The following is a 22,428-nucleotide window of genomic DNA, read 5'->3' as shown; positions in this document are numbered from 1 at the left end:
GTAATATCCGAATTGTTTCTCCTAGACAGTACTGAGCTTTAATCTCCAGCTTCTCAGGTATTTCTCCTGAGAAAAATACCCTAGAAATGTTGCATGTGTCTAAGTCAAATATTTCAATATGAATATTTCACATTAAATTCCTCCTGTATGATCTAAGCTTTGTCATCCGTATTCATTTTATAGTTTTGTACTCTTACCGTATGTCAACAGCTATGTCTGTTCCTGATGTATTTTAGAAGAAACATTTCATATGAAGCTTTACCTATTTTTCTATTATTGGTTTTTTTAATGCATTTAAATTCATCTGACAGATGACCCAGAGCGGTCAGTACAGGACCTGTTGCCGCTCATTGTGGGCTCTGCCTCGGCTGGATTTGTGGTCATCCTTGCCATGGTGGTCATTGCTGTTGTTTGCCTTAGGTAAGTTTTACCTATGAACACCCGTACATGATTTAAACATTATGACCACTGACAGGAGAAGTGAAAAATCTCTTCATCACGTTACCTGTTAGTGGGTGAATATATTGGGCAGAAAGTGAACATTTTATCCTCAAAGTTGATGTGTTAGAAGCAGGAAAAACGGGCAAGCGTAAGGATTTAAGCAAGTTTGACAAGAGCCAAATTGTGCTGGCTAGACGCCTAGGTCAGAGCATCTCCAAAACTGCATCTCTTGTGGGGTGTTCCCGGTCTGCAGTGGTCAGTATCTATCAAAAGTAGTCCAAGGAAGTAACAGTGGTGAACCAGCAACAGGGTCATGGGTGGCCAAGGCTCATTGATGCACATGGGGATCGAAGGCTGGCCTGTGTGGTCCGATCCAACAGACGAGCTACTGTAGCTCAAATTGCTCAAGAAGTTAATGCTGGTTCTGAAAGGTGTCGGAATACACAGTGCATCTCAGTTTGTTGCGGATGGGGCTGTATAGCCGCAGACCAGTCAGGGTGCCCATGCTGACCCCTGTCCACCACCGAAAGCACCAACAGTGGGCACGTGAGCATCAGAACTGGACCACAGAGCAATGGAAGAAGGTGGCCTGGTCTGATGAATCAAATTTTCTTTTACATCACGTTGATGGCCGGGTGCGTGTGCGTCGCTTACCTGGGGAACACATGGAACCAGGATGCACTATGGGAAGAAGGCAAGTCGGCAGAGGCAGTGTGATGCTTTAGGCAATGTTCTGCTGGGAAACCTTGGGTCCTGCCATCCATGTGGATGTTACTTTGACACGTACCACCTACATAAGCATTGTTGCAGAACATGTACACCCTTTCATGGAAACGGTATTCCCTGGTGGCTGTGGCCTCTTTCAGCAGGATAATGCGCCCTGCCACAAAGCAAAAATGGTTCAGGAATGGTTTGAGGAACACAACAACGAGTTTGAGGTGTTGACTTGGCCTCCAAAGTCCCCAGAACTCAATCCAATTGAGCATCTGTGAGATCTTTCTCTCATCAGAGAAGTGCAATTGTGGATTTTTTCTTTTGCTCTTGGAGAAAATGGGAATGCAAAATTTATATTTATATTTATATTTGTCATCTCCCACTCCCCACTGTAGATGTTTACTCAAATATGACGACTTCCGCTCCGGAAAACTCCGGAAATGTGAAAAGAGTCCATTCCAGTAGGAATCCACACAATCGAGAATTTCGCATGAGGGCAAAAGATTTCCAAACGCATATTTTACAACATATTCAAGTTGATTTGCCACGTTGACCAACAGAAAGCTGCTTGGTTTGAAAGTGACTTCTGCTTCTTTTTTGCTTGTGAAATCTTCCCGAAATTTTGCTAATGTGACCACGCCTTTAGACCAGGAACTTGTGGTAAGATAGTAAGAAAGTAAACAGGGTGCATTTAAATATCATGTTGACTTAGCAAAAGGCTATTTTTATCATTGCTTCAGTACTTGGTGTCAAACAAACTCAATAGCGCAACAGCAAAATGAGATCAGATGGGCACTGCAAAACAGACTTCAAAGTGCGTCTGACTTCGGATATTTATGAGACTCTCACAAGATGCTCATTTGAGGCCACTTCGCCCAGATCCGAGCGTAGACTGGGACGTTGCCAATCACTCCAGAGACGGCAGACTGCCACTGTGTCTATTTGACACATTCTTCTTGACTGTGACCGCCTTGTTGTGCCAAAGCGTCTCCTCCTCTCCGCTTCAAGCTCTTTCTTCTCTCTCATTCATGCCCTCTGTGCTAGTATCCTAATGTTTTCTTTGTGTGTGTGTGCGCTGAAGCGTCATTCTTTTCCTTCTGACATTTAAATTGGAGATGAGATGCTAATTAGCAGCAGGCGTCATTGTTAGCACAGGTCAAGAGACAAAAGGAATCCCACAGATGGTGAATTCCAATAGGCCCCTTTGCTCCCGTTCCCTTTCAAACATGCTACTTATGCAGAGTTAGTGAAACAAAGAGATCTTAATGAGAAGGCTGAGATTTAAATACACTGTTCACTGTCTTCAGACACTTGATACAGGCATGAACTGAGCACAGATTAGCATGTATGTTCTGGGCCTGGTTATTTGTTCCTCGCTTAAGGCTTCAACCTATGATTTGGTCTTAATTGACTCACTGTTTTTAGAGTATAACCTACATTTTGGCTCATCTGAACCGTGTAATGGAGCAGTTCTGGTTAGAGGCGATGACAAGACAGTCTTGACGGCTGATCTTTCGCGCTGCTTGTTGTGGTGACCCGGCCTTTGAATTCTGCATGTACCATATTGCAATTAGGTGCAAATGACGAGAAATGGCTCAAAAGGTCTAGATCAGGCCTGTGAATCATGAGGGAGTGAATCATCCTCATAAGTTTAGATTGATAAAAAATAGCTTTTTGTGCAATTTGAGGGACATAATTTATGATTGAAGCATATGAAACACCTTAAGCACTCAAATGTTCTCTTTCACAAGATGCCCCAGTTAAATTTTTTGTGCCTGTACTGTGTAAATCCAGTCTTAAACCAGACTCTCAATGTGTGTATAATCTGGTTACAGACGACAGCGTACTGGATCTGAGCTGGAGTATACTGAAAAACTGCAGCAGTACGGTGAGCATAACTGCACCCTGTTGACCTAGAATATATATTATACATATTTATTGATATTTATATATGTGCTATACATATTTATTGATTTGTCAAGAGAAATCTTGTGAATATGATGCAATGATATAACATATTTAAAAATATATAAAGTCAGAGACATGATCTGGCGGATACCTATAGTATTCACCTAAATATCCATCTAAATTTCCACTATTACACTATTAAAATGTTCATAGTTTTAATAGTTAAAGAATGTTAAAAATACTGCAGTAAAAACATGTTAATTGGTTTAAATGTAAAAATATATAGTGAAAAATATATATAATGGAACAAACCATAATTTTACAATGTATGGTTTTAGAAGTAAAAAAGTGTGAATTACCATATAATTTAGTGTGAAAACTATATCTGTATTCATCAAGACAATATATGTATTTTTACAGTAAAACATTTTTTTTATTATTTTGTAATAAATAGTTACCTTGTAATTTATCATGAAAAACATTCAGGGGCAAGTCCTTATATAATGCTTTGAATTTGATTATATTTTATTTGCATATTTTACTTTTTGGTTTGTTTTTGTTATTGGCACAACGCACATATCATATTAAAAGCAAATGCCCATAAAACAGTAATAAAAAATAAACAAACATATTCTTCTTTACTTCTTTTCGTTTTAGTATCACCGGGCGTAAAAGTTTACATTGACCCTTTTACATACGAGGACCCGAACGAGGCAGTTCATGAGTTTGCCAGAGAGATTGACATCTCATGTGTGAAGATAGAGGAAGTCATTGGAGCAGGTAAACCACATTCCTCAGTATTAAAACAAAACCAGGTCTTTCTGATTAATAGTCATTATGAAGAATGTATGTTTCCCAGCATGCTTAGAATCAGTGGTTTTAAACTGGTTTTGCTTCAAGACCCAGATTTTACATGACCAAAATTATTTGTCATACAAAAGTAACAAAGAGTCTTTAAAACCAAACATTGATATTTATGATTATTGCCATATACTGCATAGGTCCAGCAATATCAAAACTCATGTTGTTTTTGAAAGAAGACTGTTATGCTTATCAAGGCTGCATTGGTCAGAAATAAGGGTAAAAATAGTAATATGGTGAAATATTGTTAACTTTTCTATTTTTAGATATTTTACGATGTCATTTATGAATTTGCATGAAAATGCTGTATAATTTGATTGGACATCCTTTTCTTCTCCCTTTTAATGAGCCTATTTGTTGTCATAACTATGGAGGATTGGTTGCATTTAATAATTTACATTAAGTATTTTTTCCCCTGCTGTCCTTAGTCCCTGTTTGAACAGATCTGCAACACACTAGTTGAGAATCACTGCCTTGGACAAAATATTTAAAGTTTTAAAATATTCATTTACAACAATATCTATTATTTAAATAGCTTAAAGGGATAGTTCACCTAAAAAAGAAAATTCTGTCATCATTTACTCACCCTCAAGTTGTTCCAACGTTTTTCTTTCTTTCTTCTGGAGAACACAGAAATATTTTGAAGAATGTGAGCAACCAAACAGTTGCACTCAAAAAAAAAAAAAAAACTTTCACTGTTGTTAGTTTCACTCAATCCATCCATGTTCACGTACTTAAAAAACTCATGTAACTACATGAACTTAATTTAACTGAGTTGTTTCTACTAAAAATGATTATTGTCAGCTTTACTTAAGTTTTTGTTCAGTCAACTTAACATTGCTGAGTGAAACGCACAAATTAATGTTGACATAACTAACTGGGCAGTGGATCCGTAGTTCCCAGCATGCTTTGCAAGGGACTGCATTTGGAGTAAATTTAGGGATTAAAGTGTTATTTTATGTGTTTTTCAGTAAAGGTAAATATGTTGTTAGTTTATGTTAGTGTTTAATGTTCAGTTATGTTGGACATTTAGAGGAGTTTCTGTAATGTTTTTTTGAATTTTGTGGTTACCATTATGCAGAAGAGTGTCGCCTGTGTTTAGGCTGTGAGCACTCATATACACATGTTTATAGGATGGAATTTCTGCTCTCAATTACATTGAGTTTGTTCAATGAGTGTTCACCTTGTGTAATAAACTTCTATAAATTTAACATAACATTATTAATTAAACTGCACATATAAATATTATGCAATAGTGACAAATTCAAATGATTTATATTTACTCAAAGAAATTTTGTCAGCTTCACTTGAATCTCTTGTGTTCATCCAACTAAATTGTTATTTGTAGAAATTACTCAATATAGTTGTGTGGAGCCACTTGACACTGCTTTTTTAAGTAAATCCAACAAATAATTTTTTTTTGAGTGTACCATCAACTCCTGTGTTTAGCAGAAGAAAAAATTCTTACAGGTTTGGAACAACTTGATGGTGAGTAAATGATGACAGAATTTTCATTTTTGGGTGAACTATCCCTTTAAACCATTTTTATAATAAACTAAATTCATGGAAGATAACGTAGAGAGTTTATTATATTACTAACCATATGCATGCTGCTTGCTGCCTTTACCTATGTTTTTTTTATTATTATTTGTTTATCCCTGTGCTTGTGCTTGGCCACTCTCATGTTTTACGATCTGAATCACTTCTTTCCACCTCATTTCAAACTTTCACATCCAGAGTCCAGGCCCAAAACTCCCACAACCCTTAAATTTCTCTCTCCTCCCTCTCCACAGCCTGTCCCTAAACTCCTCTCTCACCCTCTCTCTCCATCCGTCCCCTGCCTTTTCAAACTCTAAACTGTTGCCATCCGCTCTTCTCTCTCTCTCTCTCTCTCTCTTGCACTTTCCTTGGTCTTTCAGCGGTATATCATTTCTTCCCTCGAATGATTTTTTTATCCTAAGCTCAAACCAATAATCCTCCCTCTCCCTCACGCCCCCACCCCACTCCCTCTCTCCTCTTCCTCTCTGTTCCATTCATTCAGGAGAGTTCGGGGAGGTGTGTCGAGGCCGACTCAAACAGCCTGGCAGAAAGGAAGCAACCGTGGCCATCAAGACGCTAAAGGCGGGCTACACAGAGTGCCAAAGGCGGGACTTTCTTAGCGAGGCCAGTATCATGGGCCAGTTTGACCATCCGAACGTCATCCACTTGGAAGGAGTTCTGACTAGGAGTTGCCCGGTGCTTATTGTCACAGAGTTCATGGAGAACGGAGCGCTCGACTCCTTCCTTAGAGTAAGACTGAGATCATTTTTGATGCAAAACCATTTTACTGCATTAGCCTTACTTATTTAGTTTACATTAAAAGACATTCCTGGTATTATTGTGCGCGATTCCTCAGCATCAGGAACTGAGCCCATGGGCATTTTAGACATCATTAGTATGGCCCGGCTAAATTACCCAGGTTAACGTGTTTCTAACCCTGTTAAATTTGCCCACTGATACATTTCACAAAAATATATTAAATACATTTTTTAAAATGTTTCCATTATTTATCATGATGGATAACACACTCTCTTCTGGAGCTAATAAAATCCACAGTCAAATTTATACTGTTTTAATAAGTAAAAGTGAGTTCAAACAAAAGCAAACATATAGAATATGATTTCATTGACCAGAGGCCTTTACATCACATTTTCAAATTAAACTGGTAATAAAAGTAAATAAAATAAAAACTACGAATTATAAATATTAAAGGGGTGTTTGATTATGATTTCACTTTTTTTTAACTTTAGTTAGTGTGTAATGTTGCTGTTTGAGCATAAACAACGTCTGCAAAGTTACAGCGCTCAAAGTTCAATGCGAAGGGAGATATTTTCTGAGATAATTCACTACAAGAAATGGCTGGTAGGGACTACAACAAGCTTCTTCCTGGGTTAGTGACATCACAAACCCCAACATTTACATAAACTCTGCCTCCGAGAACACGCAACAAAGGGGGTGAGGCCATGTTGGGCTGCTTTAGAGAAGAGGAAGAGTTGTTGTAGTTGAGTATTGTTGCCATGCCGTCATTTTACGCCGGACTGCTTCACAAACGGTGAACATGACAGCACATGCTAGTTGATGAGTTGAATCAACTCCACAGCAACTACATAAATTTATCCACTAACCATTCAGAAATGTCCAGTTGCATTCTAAAAGTTGTAACATCTTCCTGAGTCTCTCCATCAGTGTCCGACTCTGGTTTGAACAATGTAAGGCTGAACACCGTTACTGACGATCGTCATTTTGGCTGCGTGAGATTCCCCAGCTTTGTTGTTGTTGAGCAACCGAAGCGCGAGCTGTTAAAGTTCCGCACTCTTCTGGAAAGCGGCCAGTAGCAGCAGCTCATTTGCATTTAAAGGGACATACACAAAAACGCCGTATGTTTGCTCACACCCAAAAAGGGACATATTTGACAAGCTATAGTAAATGATCTGTGGGGTATTTTGAGCCGAAACTTCATAGACACATTCTGGAGACACCAGAGATTTATATTACATCTTGTAAAAGGGGCATTATAGATCCCCTTTAATAAAATAAAGCATCTAAATATAATGTTGATTATTTAAAAAAGAAAAAAAAAAAAGGTTTCCAGCTTATTTTAACCCTTGTATTATGTTAAAGTTATATAATTGAATTCAGTGTAATTCACACAAAAATCATACTATGAAGAAAAAAAAAAAAAAAAAGAAATATATATATATATATATAAATGTGAGAAAACATGATTTTTAAAACTGTATGTAATAACTGTTTTTAAAACAACATTATAAGCAGTAATATATATATATATATATATATATACTAAAAAAAGAGACTATGAATAAATCGATATAATGTAATGAATGTTGATCTCCCCAATCCATGTTTTTGAGACCCTGTTCTACACAAATTAAAAGCGTATAGTAAAGCACCCTGTTTATATGGCTAGTGACGCTATGTGACTAACTAAAGCACTGCCGTTAGAATGAAAGGATCTGTTGAGTCGTGTTGCATTGCGCTTGCGGTCTAGATGGGGTGTTAAAATACATCAATCGCATATTAAATCAAGTGCCATTGCAATAAAAATTGCTGCAGTGCATACATTAAAAGAATGAAAGAAAAAGACCCAACATTTTAAAAAAAACAAGCTGGAAAGAACAAACACAGCTTTTGGAAAAAACTTCAGGGCTTCGCCTAGTCACACCCCTGGTGCTAAGAAGAAAGTTTGGCTTCATAATCTTTCATCAAAATGAAATAACTTGTTCAATCAATTCCCGATGGATAAAATCAAGTCCCATTGAATATTCTGTTTCAGTTTGAAATACGTCACATTACTTTACAAAACTTCCCTTGCATAAATCTGCAGCCAGACTCTTGTCAGTAAGAACTTCTTTCGTGCTGACAGGGGAATTTGATAACCCCTCAGCATTAAACAGTTATTCATGGTTCTTCAGATTGAACCTCGCTTCACCTTAAACTTGTGTCAACATCTGGCTTTTCAAAATCTTTAAAATACCAAAGTAATCTAAAGTCTTTATGTAATCCCTCAGCTGAGTTTCTACAGTGACACTTGAGAAACAGTGTGAACTTCAGAACCTTAACCAACCTTAACCAACACACGTAGTCAATGCAAAACACTAAGAGCTTAGACATCCAGAGGTGGGATGGTTTTGCTTTGTCTGACCACCAGCCGATGATACAACTTAAAGCCCACCCAACCAGCCCCGCATCTCCCGGTATCTTCCTACGGCACAGCTTGTACTCACACAAAGTCCAGCCAGGGACACAAGCACACTCATTTCCACGCATACACACAAACACGCTTCTAAAAATATCCATAGGAACAAGCTTTGGCATGATTCATCTTCAACTTTAGAAGAAGAAAAAAAGCATCAACATCAAAATCTTGTAGCAGAATGTTTATCGTCATTGGAGCCCAAACCAAGTGAGAATGGATACAGACGTGATGATGTCCTTTTGCTTCGAGGCTTTACATGAACCATGTGCTATTTGTGAACAGTAGACTTGTGAATTTCCTCTCAGAGGTTTCTTCAGCAGCAGAACTTGGACTGTAGCATTAAAGTAGCATTACATTTTTATATTGGACATAAAGATAAAAGATAAATCATTTTTTGTACAAAAGTATATAGAGAGGGAGGCAACAATTCTGTGAAAACAGTATTATTGTGAAAAATTATTACAATTTAAAATTCAGTATTCATTTGAAATAGAAACCTTTTAGAACATTATAAATGTATTTACTGTCACTTTTGATCAATTTAATGCATCATTGATCAGTAAAAGTTTTAGTTTCTTTCAAAAAAACCTTTTGAATGTAGTGTATATTGGTTTATTATTAATTTCTATATGTCTGTTAAACACTGCGCAAACCATCTTTGTTGCATGTGAAGCTGTATTTAATGTCATATTCTAATTTGTGCCAAATACAGTCACGTTTTATGCACAGACATTTATTTGACAGCAAAAGCTGTTGTTGATAAGCCTATTTATTTTGCTGTCCAAACTCTGTACAATAATGTGGTTATTTGGATTTTATAATCAGCATTTAGCACTGTTTTATCCCCGCTGTCTGTGATCCTATCAGAACAGAATGCGACCCACCAGAGAATCACTGCTTCAGTTTTTCTCTATTCAGAATATGAAAATGAAAACATGTGGTTTTGATATTCTATGTGAAGTGTGTAATTGAATTATGCTTTCAAGTATTCAGCGCTATTCCAAAGAAAATTCCTCCATAAGGATTAGCTTTTGTGGAGTTCTGTCTTCATAGCATTGGCATCCTGATACTATGAAGAAGATTACGGGCTGCTGCGAGTGGAATTAGTCCAACGGCACTGTCAAAGTCAGGCTGATTAGAACGAGTAGAACTGGGGTGGTGTCATGTTTACATCTGTTAATGTCACTCTCCCTCTTTTATTGTACTGTTCCCGCTCAGCTGAACGATGGCAGGTTTACTGTAACGCAGCTGGTTGGCATGTTGAGGGGGATCGCAGCTGGCATGAAGTATCTGTCCGACATGAACTACGTCCATCGTGACCTGGCTGCTCGCAACGTGCTCGTCAACAGTAACCTGGTGTGCAAAGTGTCCGATTTTGGCCTCTCTCGCTTTTTAGATGATAACTCATCGGACCCCACCTACACCAGCTCATTGGTGAGTTCAGATAAGTTTATACTTTTTATATAATAATACAAAGGCAGTAATGAAATATTCTTGTTCCAACAAATCTTCCAATCCCCACTAAGCCATTATTGTAGCTTATCTTAAAGTATATTGTCTGTACAAATGTACAAATTAGTAGTCAGTACATGGCTAAAGATGATGGTATAAAATCTTTTATTACATGTTCGCTGTTTATGTTATGTAATCATAATACCATGCTACTTTGATACAGGTAATTGACGAATAAGGTTTTTAAAAGTGTAAAAAAAAAAAAAATAATGGAGATATAATTAATTTTGATGTAATTTTGAATTTTGAAGTGTTAACAATGAGATTATGTGTTTTTATATAATCAATTAACACTGCTTTTGTCATTTTTTACAAGATGGACAAAATTTGTCACCAAAAAAGTCATTCGTTTTAACCAAAATTTCGGTTTTACCGAATGACACTTTTGGTTATACCGAATGATGATATTTTCAAACAATGCTAACAGGCTGATATCTTGCTAGCTAGCTAGCAAAAGGACAATCAATCATTTTATATTTAGTACAAATTTTTTAAATTTTACATTTTCCATGTTTTATAGCGGTTGTACCGAATGACCTGATGTTTTGGGACATGCGTATGAGCAAGTGAAAACATGAATTTTTCAAATAGTTAAGAGAGAGTTAGTTACTTTGCTTCACAACCATGTGGTCCTTTGCAGGTGTCTGAATGATGTCACATCCTGTCACATGATACTGACCACATGACTTGATCCAAAATGGTCCCTTTATATTGGTTACTCCGAATGACATCAATGAAATTCATTTTTCCGGACATTTTTTCTCATAACAAAGCAACAAATTCTACGCATAATTCAAATAAAATCATGCCAGAATAAAAAAAAATATATACATTTATTATATTTTAAGATATTATAATCACAAATTTAATGGCTGTATTGGCCTTTGGACGGTTAAACCGAATTACCTTTTGACACTTCAAACTCTTTAAAATACCTTTATATGTAGCAAAATATAATTAAAGCTTTTTGGATTCAATAAAAGAGATCTAGTTGTACTACCTTACATACTTTGGATGTCATATCTTAGTTTTTTATTATTATTAAGGCCTTTGGACAAAAAAAAAAAAAAAAAAAAAAAAATGACCTGTCACGTCATTGACCCATACACCATGATACTGAATGATTACCATAGTGAATACCCTGGTATTTAAAGTACAAGGTAAATAATTCTATGATAGCTTACATATGCTGTGGTATTTATGCACTTGATACATGTCCAAAAACCATGTTAGGTACTGTTTGGTATTTTTTGTTAGTATATTAACCTAAAAAACTCTATGAAATAATTGGATTTTGGATTTTAGTCCATGTCTGTCAGCTTTGAGGGAATTCAGAGAACATTTTATCCAGGTGCCAGACAGATATGTAACGATATCTGTGCTTTACAGATACAGTGTGCATTAAGAATTGATAAGAACAGCCTTGACCATCAGAATCGGGACTACAGATGGCATACTTGATATGTGGAAGAAGCCTGTCTCTATCTCTGTCTGTTGGAAACATATGGAAGTAGTCAGTACAGTACGTGATGGCTTGTTCAATGTGTCCAACTTGATAGGCTACAGATAAGGGAATTAAATGACTAGAATCCCATAAAATTCCTTTCATTTTATTTTTAGAATCTTTTGGCTAAAAATGTTGAGTAAACATTTATGTCAGTACTGGGCATGCTAGTACTCGATATTAGTAGAAGTGAAGATTTAGCGCTAGTAGCTCGTACTTTGCTTGGATTAGTGTATTGATTAGCTTCCCTGTTCACATTTTTTTCTGTTTCAGGGATAGATCAAACCGTTATGTTTAAAGTTAGAATTCTGCCATCTTATTTTTACTGGTTTTCATCTTAGATTAATGAACCCAGCGATGGTACCCTGTGGGGAGAAAGCCGTGAGTTGGGGCAGAGTCTTCACTCTAATTAGGCAGCTAAAGATTCCAGCCATGTCGTTGGTTTTAAAGTCTGTGTTTGAATTTAATGGCTTCTCTGTGTGTATGTGTGTTATCGTGTAGGGGGGAAAGATCCCAATCCGCTGGACCGCACCCGAAGCGATCGCCTTCAGGAAGTTCACCTCTGCCAGTGATGTGTGGAGCTACGGTATTGTGATGTGGGAGGTCATGTCGTTTGGGGAGCGGCCATACTGGGACATGAGCAATCAAGATGTATGTCAATTTTTAATGTTACTTTTTGGGTGAATCTCATGAATCTCATGTTTAAATTCACATTTCAGACCAAAATGACAAGTGAAAAATGTGAAGATTTTGTATAAATAAAAAGAAGGTGGATGTTTAGGATATCTTTAAGATTAAAATGTAAAAATCAAGTTAACACAGTAAAAGAAATACTGTCACATTAATTTTTATGTAAATTAGCATAAATAAAAGGTAGGATAATATATTATATTTTGCAGGCACAATGATATATGTCTTATTCTGAGATGCTCTTATGAAGGATTTTTCAACCCTATTAGTCTTTATTATGGTTTAACTGTTGTAACATTCCAGTCGCATACTGTATGCCTAATAAAACTCTGCTTACTGCCGAGTTTGTCCTAATGGAAAAGGACAGTGTAACTGCTCTGTCTGTTGATGCTGTAGGTAATGAACGCAGTGGAGCAGGACTACAGGCTGCCTCCTCCCATGGACTGCCCCGCAGTGCTGCACCAGCTAATGCTGGAATGCTGGGTGAAGGAGCGGAACATGAGGCCACGCTTCGGACAGATCGTCAGCACACTTGACAAGCTCCTCCGCAACGCCGCAAGCCTCAAAGTGCTTACCAGTACACACTCAGGGTGAGCAGAAAACAGCCAGATTAGACACGGGTCAATTCTGGCTTTGACTTACAGGAAAAGACGGATCTTTCTGCTAAAATTTAGTTTGTGAAATTGCAATTGGCAGAGCATATGGCAAAGAGTGCGTCGTTACTGCTATTTCGTCAAATCCGTCATATTGTCAGAGTATTATTGACAACATGGCATTTTACCCCATATTGTGAAATTTAAAAAAATGTGCAATATATAAAGCAATTAGTTGCATTGTGAGATGTAAAGTCGCAATTACAAGAAGCAAAGTCAAATGCAAGATAATCGCATTGTGATATTTAAAATGACATTAACAAGTCACAATTGAGATATAGTTACTTTGCACAATATATAGCTTAAATTACAAGAAAGAAAGTTGCAGTTGTGACATAAAAAGTGACATTGTGGGACAAAGTCGCAATTACAAGAAACAAAATCACAGTTGCAGGACAGTCACACTGTGAAATATGAAATACCAATTACAAGTCAGAATTGTGAGATATACAGTACTGTGCAAAAGTCTTAGACCACCATTAGATGCTGTTTTAGCAATGGTATAATGACCATATATAAGTATTTCTCAGTCTCTTTATTAGAATATGACCAGAAAATACAGGAAATTTGCATGCAGTATTAAAAACAGAAAAAAAAAAGTGGCAAGTATTTAGTGAACTCCCCTTACACTTGAGCAATAGCAGGAACCTGGCTCTCTTAAACCTAAATGGAATGGAAAAGGACTGGAAGGCCAAGAAAACTTTCAAAATCTGATGAGAAGTTTCTCAGATTTTCTTCTTTGTAAAACTGGAAGAAGTCCAGAAGGTCACACTAAATACTGAATTTGGCTTAAAGAAGCCATTTTGTTCCAATTATTATTTATTTTTTTTATTTTTTTTTACATGTTGTGTACATATTTCCTGTATTTTCTGTTTGTATTGTAATAAAGACCAACAAATAAATATGGATGGTCATTAAAACTTTGCTAAAACAACAAAGCTGGTGGTGGCTTTGTTACTTTGGGCAATATAAAGTTGAAATTACAAGAAATAAAATCACAAGACAAATTGCAAGACAAGGTTACATTATGAGATTTAAAATGACAATTACAAGAATCAAAGATGCAATTGCGATATGCAGTCACATTGTAGGATATAAAGTCACAATTACGAGAAAGTGAAATTTAAAATGGCAGAATTGTGTGACAGTCACTTTACGCAATATAAAGTTAAAATTTCAAGAAGTAGTCACAATCGTAAGACAAATTCGCATTTCAAATAGTTACATTTTGAGATTTAAAAATACCAAGTTCTCTCATGAAACTCTAGATGGCACAGTCTGATGCAACCCGATGACTCTTACATCGTTAACTACATGGCACAAGCTGATTGGTTCCTGTTGCATCTGCAGCCAATGAGCTTGCTGCTCACTATTTAAATAGTTGATCAGTGTTTGCTGTAGCAGTTTGCTACACCTCCACCTTCCCCAGCTCCACCTGTATAGATCTGCTACAGGTAATTTCATATATGCAGTTTGAACAGCAGCAGTATGTCTTACTTGCTCAAAGCATCGTGTATTGGCACTAGCAAGTCTTTAGTCTTCAGTAAGTCTTCAGTAGCAATACTTGCTCTGCCGCAGCAGCAATAATCAGTAGCAGCAGGAGCGTAGCAGATCTATTCCTCCAAGACCAAATACATTAACATTGTCAAATCCATTACCATGCTAAACTCTTCTGAGAGTTGTCATGATAGAATGACAGTTACTCTAAATAAAGTTGCAATTGTGAGATATAAAGTCACAATTACCTTTTTTTACAGAAACAGAATAGAAATGGTGACATACAGTGAGGGTAATGGGAAATGTTAGTTCATATTGTGATCTCTGACGTTTGATTGATCATGGTAAATCTAAGCACAGTTTGTGACATTACTGAGCAGAGATGTGAAATTACTAGCGAGAAACATCTGAAAAGCAGGAGACTTTGCTCTCCATTCCATTTCACTGCAGTCTAGGAGAAATAATCAAGATATTAAAAAGAGATCTCTCTTTCCTACGGGTAAAGCACAAACTGAATTTTTAAACTGAACACGCGCAGCAAAATAGCTATCACCATAAGCTAACCCCTTCCCACGCCTCACAATGCAAATTATTGTTTACCGTGTAGGGCTTTTCCCCCCACCCAACTACTCACGATAAGCAGTTTCAACCACATAAATTATCCAGCAAATAAATGCAATCTATAACACTGCTGAGTCTTAGTCAAAATAAGCAAGCTCATTTCACTTGCGTTTGTAAACGCGCTGCTTTCGCCTAGAGCGATTTAAACCGCACCGTCTTGGGAACGGAGTAACGGCTGACTTACACACAGTGCAGTGCCCTTTCCTCTTCACTGGCTGCTGTGTCTGCTCGCTGGGGAAGCTGGTTCAGTTCAGACTAGGTCTAGCGGAGGTGGCGGAGAGAGCTTAATAAGGGAGATGGAGGAGATGCTAAAAGAGAGCAATGACTTTAATTAGTCAGCTAATGAGCTTTTTAATGTGCCGGCAGTGGAGCCTCGTGTCCAGTGGTTGAGTGTGTACGTGTGCCGGTGCGTCATGCCTCCGCGTGACGCCGCATGCTGATGGCCTGTGTATGATTCATTTATATTTGCATCTGTATGCACGAGCAGCCCTGGCCGGGCTGTTGACATGCCATGATCCAATCTCCAGAGACAGCTGTGTGTCTGTCTGCGTGATTATTATCCTCATTTAAATTACACATTACACATTTGGCCTTCTTTTATTGGAAATTTAAGGAATTAAAGTAAAGTTTTCCCTAAAATGAAAATAATGTCACTGTTTACTCTCATGTTGTTCCAAACCTATATGCTGTCAAGGTATGTTACCATGTCCTTGGTATGTTACATGTACTTACTAGCAATAACTGACATAACATTATGCATACTTACAAGCAATTTAATCAACCCTAAACCAAACCTAAACCCAGTACTTATTTGTGTAATTACACTATGACAAGGACACTTTAAAATAATGTAACCACTGCAATTTTTTTTTTTCACTTGAGCACAAAATAAGGACATTTTGAAGAATCTTTATGTAGTTCTTTCCACACAAAATTGACTCTTCGCCGGGAGTTTGATTGACAAACAATCTAACCAATCATAACGACAAATCCGCCATTTTGTCCGACAAAGTAGTCAGGAGTTAGAAGATTAACCTCGGTGGACTTGAACTTGAAAAATGGTGTGTACTGACGTCTTTCTGTGTTTGAAACAACATTCCTTCTCATGTTCATTCATGTTTATTTGATGGTATAAATTAACCAGTAGGAAGACATGATCGGTTCACGAGCCGCTTGAGCTGAGGCGGTACAGCGATCTGTCACGACACATTAAAGAGCCACAAAATGGTTTTTATTGTTCGAATTTCTTAAAAAATTACACAATTTGAAAACTGAGACTTTGTTTAATATCATAAGTAACCTGCTCTGTCTTGTCTTTCGAACGTGTTGTCAGTGTCCTCTTTGCTCCGCGATGTATTTTTTACTCCGTGTGGCGTGACAGCACCATGGCTTGTCTGACAAAGCAACAGTAACTAAGGGGGGCGGGTCTTTGCGAAGGGTCAATTAAGTTTAGGATGGAAATTCCAATTCAATTCCTAAATTTAAATTGAAGTAGCAAACAGAATTGATATTTTGATTGTAATGTATGTAAAATGAAATTCATATAACTTTTTAAACAATAATAGATAGAGAGAGAGAGAGAGAGAAGGATAGACAGACAGACAGAACTAAATCTTTTTATTGTCATTCATGTTCAAATTCCAATTAAACATTTGGTGGGGTGTGACAAATTCAAATCCAATTTGAATTCCTCTTTGACATTAAATAATGATAGAATTGTCATGTCATGTGAACTATTCTTCGAAATGAAAACCTTCAGTGCTGACACATGTCAATGTTTCCTGCATTAGCTGATTTTTTCTTTGTATTTCCCTCTCTATAGTGATCTCTGTCGAATTGGCGGGACCCTGCCGGGCCACCAAAGGAAGAGTATAGAAGATGCACAAGACATGAAACAACAAATGAGCCAAACTCTTCCCATACGGGTTTGACTGATTAAAAAAAACACCTGCTGAGCCTCCAGGCTAGCATCAAAATCTCGTTTGAAGAGCAAACCTGACTGGGACAATCCATAGAAAGCCAATGGAAAATTACTGGAGCCAACTATTGCTTGAAGAGCCAATGGAAAACCTGTATACAATTTGGGACAGTGTCGCACCCCTCCCAAGGAGCCTGTGGAAAACTACGGCGTGTCCAATGGAAAACTGTATTGGCCTGACGGGCAGCCTGTGTATGGAGCACCTGGAGAGTGCTGGGAAAACACAGCACATGTTAATTGGAATTCTGTATGATGGCGCCTCAGGCAATCGTCTTTGTTCTTTCCCTCCCTTTTGTCATGACTTTCTCGTGTTTACACTGAATTTTCATTACATGGATTAAATTGACAACATTTCTACTTCTCAGGTTCAGTTTGCATGTGTGCATGTGTTTCTCTAAAGGCAAAAAAAAAAAAACGATCACTCTCTTCCGTAACTCAAATCCCTTCCATTCTTCCTCTCATTTGCCGAGGCCACAAACGATGAGACGGACTTGAGAATTATAAGCTAACTGTAATAATGTTTAAAATATGTATTAAATGTAAGCCGGGACTGTTTGATGTTGGCTTGAGGGTATTTTGCCGCTCTTTTTCCCTCAAAGACTTGTTTCTTCTGATCTTTTCTTCATATTGAAGAAAGGAAGAGAAGAGTGGAATACATGAAAGTTTCAAACTGGGCAGGATTGACTCAAACTGTAACTTTCAGAAAGAGACAAGAAAATGTTCAAAGAATGGAAAGTACTTTAAGGGCGAGTTGACTTTAAATAAGTGGATTGTAACGATGCAAGAGAGGTGTTTTATTTACCTCTGTTGTATTTTGTCTTCCATGAAACGCTCTTGAGAGATTTCTCCACGTGGAGGACTTCGGACTGTGATTTAAGAATTCCCGTTTCCTCTCCTGGTGAACGAAAGGGGAATCCGTATGTGTGTGTGTTTGTGTGTGTGTGTGTGTGTACAGTATGCTAATGTGTGCTTGAGTAAGCCAATCGAGCTCTGCAGCTTTACATGCATGCCATATTCAAAACTCAAAACTATTCGAGAGGGGAAACAACAACAGGTTGACTTGAGAGCTGTTGTTTGATGAATATTCCACTTATTTTAATTCAGTCTGTTTAAATATGCATAACTGTGTAAATAAATGCCTCATAAGAACTGAAGAGTCATCGACATGATTGTAATGGCTGATTTACGAGACCCATGACACCTGAAATGTTCCAATCTACTATATTCAATGTTTAGAGCAACAAAATGCTACATTGCTGGTTTCTATTGTACATGCAGCAATAGACAATAATCAAACTACATTTTCCCTTAAAATATTCCCTCTCACATGAAGCATTAGGAAGTCAAGTTGTATGCAACATTTGAACAGGTATATGTAAATATATATATACATATATATATATATATATATACATATATATATATATATATATATATACATATATATATATATATATATATATACATATATACATATATATATGTGTATATATATATATATATATATATATATATATATATATATATTGTTTTTGTTTTTTAAATATATTTAAATTTATCTATTCATATGTTGAATATATTGTAACAGCTTAAACTGGCTGCAGTCTTCTTTTTGATACTTTTTGTTAGTGTTTTTTTTTTTTTCAAAAGTGTTGCTTGACTGTATAGTTTAACTACTTTTAATTATGAGTCACTTTTAATTTGACGATCTAATTTCATTGAAGATTCCTCAATGCTGCCAACATAACGCCATTCCATGTGCACACTGATGTCCAACATCCAATTATCCACAAGTTCGCCTGATATATAATAAAGTATAATCCCCCCGAATCGCCAGCGCTTATTTCTTACGAGCAGACTTGGAAGGCAGTTTGTCAGCTTGATCAGAGCTTCTCTATCTCTTGTGTATCTCCCTGATTTCCCAAGTCAGATCTCCCTCCGCGGCAAAGCTCCGCATTCCCTGCGCTGCACAAAAGCACGTTTGATCTTTCCAATTACGCTGGCCGCTCTGTGCAAGCCTGCAGATCGGAGAGAACAGCTTGGCAGCAGAATTGGTTGCACATCAGGCTCTTTTACTGGCGGAGTTATTCGCCCAGAGGTTGAAATCCACGTATCTGCCTTTGCTGCTGCCTCATCAAGAGAGAGGGAATGTTTGGGCCAAAAGTGCAGTAATAATCACAATGCGTGAACTCTCATTAAGATGATGGTGGGTTGTGTGTGTGTGGGAGGTTGTGTGTTTGTGTTTATTTGTGTGTATCTGTGAAAGAGGAAGGAAGAGTGTTAGTGTGGGTGGTGGAAATACATTAGCTTTGTTCCAAAACCTAGTGAGCTGCCTCATTGTCTACTGTTTACGCAAGCACTTTAATCGTCATCCTGATGTCATGGAAGCTCATGAGTGACCATTGCAGAACACTCATCTCTATATGCTATAAACAAACCATATTCCACACAGTAATAGAGCTCGATTTGCCCCTGATTTCAATGGTTACATGTTAGCATGTTGCTAAGCTAAACATCCTGAAAGTCATAACCTCACAAGTAATCATTACATAATGCTCATCGGTTGCAACTCTACATTTATGCTCTGCAAACAGCATTTTGAATGGGAAACACACCATTCATTTCAGTAGTTACATGTTAGCATGTTGTTAAGCTAAACACCCTGAAAGACATAACCTTACAAGTAACCATTGCAGAATGCTTGTAGGTAGCAACACTTGATGTATGCTTTACAAACAGCATTTTGAATGGGATACACACCATTTCAATGGTTCATCTTAGCATGTTGCTAAGCTAAACATCCTCATGGACATGGAACACCATAGGTGACTGTAACAGAATGCTCTACATAGGAAGCAACTATGCAAGACTCGACTTGCCATTGATTTAATGGTTCATGTTAGCATGTTGCTAAGCTAATAAGTGTAATACTACAGAAATTCATTACCACAAATTTGTTCCCTCGTTTTAGGTAAATTGTAGCAACATTTTCTTGTTTTCGTTAAATGGTGGCTACATTGTAACCTACTAATTTGATCCCTCACTTAAATTTAGTTAATTTCATTTAGGTTTAGGTTTAATTCATGCTACATCTACATTAATCTGTTAATCCTCACAAGAAATGGTATCTGTGAGGATTTCCAGTCAGGATTTAGACTGTATCATAGAGTTAAAAATGATTTTCTCTTATCATCTGATCGTGGTTGTATCTCTCTATTAGTGTTACTGGATCTTAGTGCTGCATTTGATACTATCAACCAAAGCATTCTTTTGAATATACTCAAAAATTACATTGACATTAGTGGATTTGTATGGTTCAAGTCATACATCAATTTGTAGCAGCAAATGAAGAGGTTTCATATCGATCACAAGTTCAGTATGGAGTCCCTCAAAGCTCAGTACTAGGACCATTGCTTTTCACCCTGTACATGCTACGTAGATGATTTAAATGTTTTCTGATGTTTCAGTGTGGAGAAGCAGCTTTTGTAAAAAAAAAAAAACTACTGTGGACAGAGAGTGCTTTAAAACAAAAATGCTATTTTCAAATGTATCCGAATTAATGTAGATGTAGCCTCAGATAATTAAAACGAGAGAACAAATTAGTACAATGTGAACAAGATTTAATTAAAATAAGGAAACAAATTAATAAAACATGGCCACGAATTAACAAATTGTGGGAACGAATTCTTAATTCTTAATTTTTTCCCCCCGTAACCTTAAATTACTCTGAAAAAGTTTAATACTTTTCAGTATTTACTGAAACAAGTGTATATATAATCTGCATTTTTTTCTTTTTTCTTTTTTTTTCTTATTTTGTATTTGATTTATTTATCACTACGCTTGCTGAAGTGCATTCTGGGATTGATTTCTCTGTTAAGAATACATGTGATGCTGCTTTAGAATTTGGCCAAAATTAGAAATCTAATGATGCAGCATAATTAAGTCTGGAATTAAGGTTTGGAACAGCCTTCACGTCAAGAGCGTGCCGAGAATGCTGCCACCATAGCTTTGGAACAGAGCAAGCATGTGAGTTTGTGCGATGGAAAGGAGGATGCAGACAGACAGCCTGAGAGTGTGTTAGCATCTGTGGTGTTTGAGAGAAAGATAGCAAAACAGAGTGAATGGTGGAGTGTAACTGCACGCTGAAGACTCGGGGGGTTGTCAGAAACACATCACTGCATGCTGCAGAAGTTGCGTCGAACGTATAACTAACGTTCTCTTGGCGCGTGTGTAAGTGGAAGCTGTCAAGACGTGCTTGCTGACTGTCGGCTCAGGCTCCAAATTTCCAATTAGATGGACATGGCAGATTCGCCGTGTATACCGGACAGAAAACAGCTCGCAGTATGGTCTCACTACAGATGTGGGAGTGGTGCTTGCCGTGCAAAACAAGCTGCCATGATGCTAAAGCATTTCAGTTGCTAAGGTGTTTTGAGTCATTGTTATACTGTTGAGAATTGGTTGCTAGGGTTGTCTGGATGGTTGCTAGGTGGTCTCTATTGGATATTCTAGTCCCTGAATATGGCTAGGGTCTCTCCTTCAATGTAAGTCTAAAAGATTTTTTCAGACATCTGCCTGATGAAAATTATTTAGAATCACTTAGAAAAGTAACAGCACACCTCTCCTCAATAAACTACATGATTTGAGGTATCATTTATGTCTTTACAACAAATAGTGTGGAATGAGTTACAAAACAAAGTTTAATACTTAGAACATGCCTATAAATATATGAGCAATAATAACAGTGATGTTTTTACCCTAGCAAGTACTGCTAATTACAATTCTATGCACTGCTTCAGTGGCGCTGTGTAATTTTCTGTAGCATCACATCTCTCTTCATGGATTAGATGATCTTGCTTAGAGACCGTTTTGCCCCATTGATTTCCTCCCACATACACACAGGAGCAACACTGTGACACCATCATACCATCTACTGACATTCATGCTCCTTCACAAGTGTTTATCCAGCGTCTACATGACAAGAGGTGTTGAAACAGGCGGAGGTGTGGATATGAACGCGCTGTTGGTTTGTACTTGTTTATTTAATAACCAGACACAAGAATTACATGGTTCTTATCTGCCACCCATGTAAAGGTGACAACAGTGTGCCTTGTAAAAACTAAAAATGAACACTGAATATTGCATCAATTTCTGTGAGTAACAAGTATGACAACCTAGTGATGGCAATGAATTTGAATTTGAATGGCATGTTTATAGCTGCCCCTGAAAAGATTTAAGACAACATAAAATAGCATTTGCAACTCATTTTACTTTCGTAATGTGATGTGTTTATGTA

At 37.3% G+C, this 22,428-nt stretch overlaps 1 protein-coding gene across 1 annotated transcript in view; it reads left to right on the top strand.

Annotated features, from left to right (window-relative positions):
• Window positions 1–18,299, top strand: part of ephb3a (eph receptor B3a) — a 34,647-nt gene extending 16,348 nt beyond the window's left edge. Inside the window, exons 9-16 of the mRNA XM_051874853.1 lie at window positions 312–420; window positions 2,991–3,043; window positions 3,721–3,843; window positions 5,966–6,213; window positions 9,899–10,114; window positions 12,198–12,347; window positions 12,783–12,976; window positions 16,980–18,299. Of these exons, the coding sequence (XP_051730813.1) occupies window positions 312–420; window positions 2,991–3,043; window positions 3,721–3,843; window positions 5,966–6,213; window positions 9,899–10,114; window positions 12,198–12,347; window positions 12,783–12,976; window positions 16,980–17,088 (1,202 nt within the window). The 3' untranslated portion in view covers window positions 17,089–18,299. The remainder of the gene's footprint in view (window positions 1–311; window positions 421–2,990; window positions 3,044–3,720; window positions 3,844–5,965; window positions 6,214–9,898; window positions 10,115–12,197; window positions 12,348–12,782; window positions 12,977–16,979) is intronic.
• The last annotated feature ends 4,129 nt before the right edge of the window (window positions 18,300–22,428 follow it).

This window comes from Ctenopharyngodon idella, chromosome 2 (genome assembly GCF_019924925.1).
Source record: "Ctenopharyngodon idella isolate HZGC_01 chromosome 2, HZGC01, whole genome shotgun sequence".
In the NCBI taxonomy this organism is placed as follows: Eukaryota; Metazoa; Chordata; class Actinopteri; order Cypriniformes; family Xenocyprididae; genus Ctenopharyngodon; species Ctenopharyngodon idella.
The sequence above is the reverse complement of the archived record's forward strand: the minus strand, read 5'-3'. Positions and strand labels throughout refer to the sequence as shown.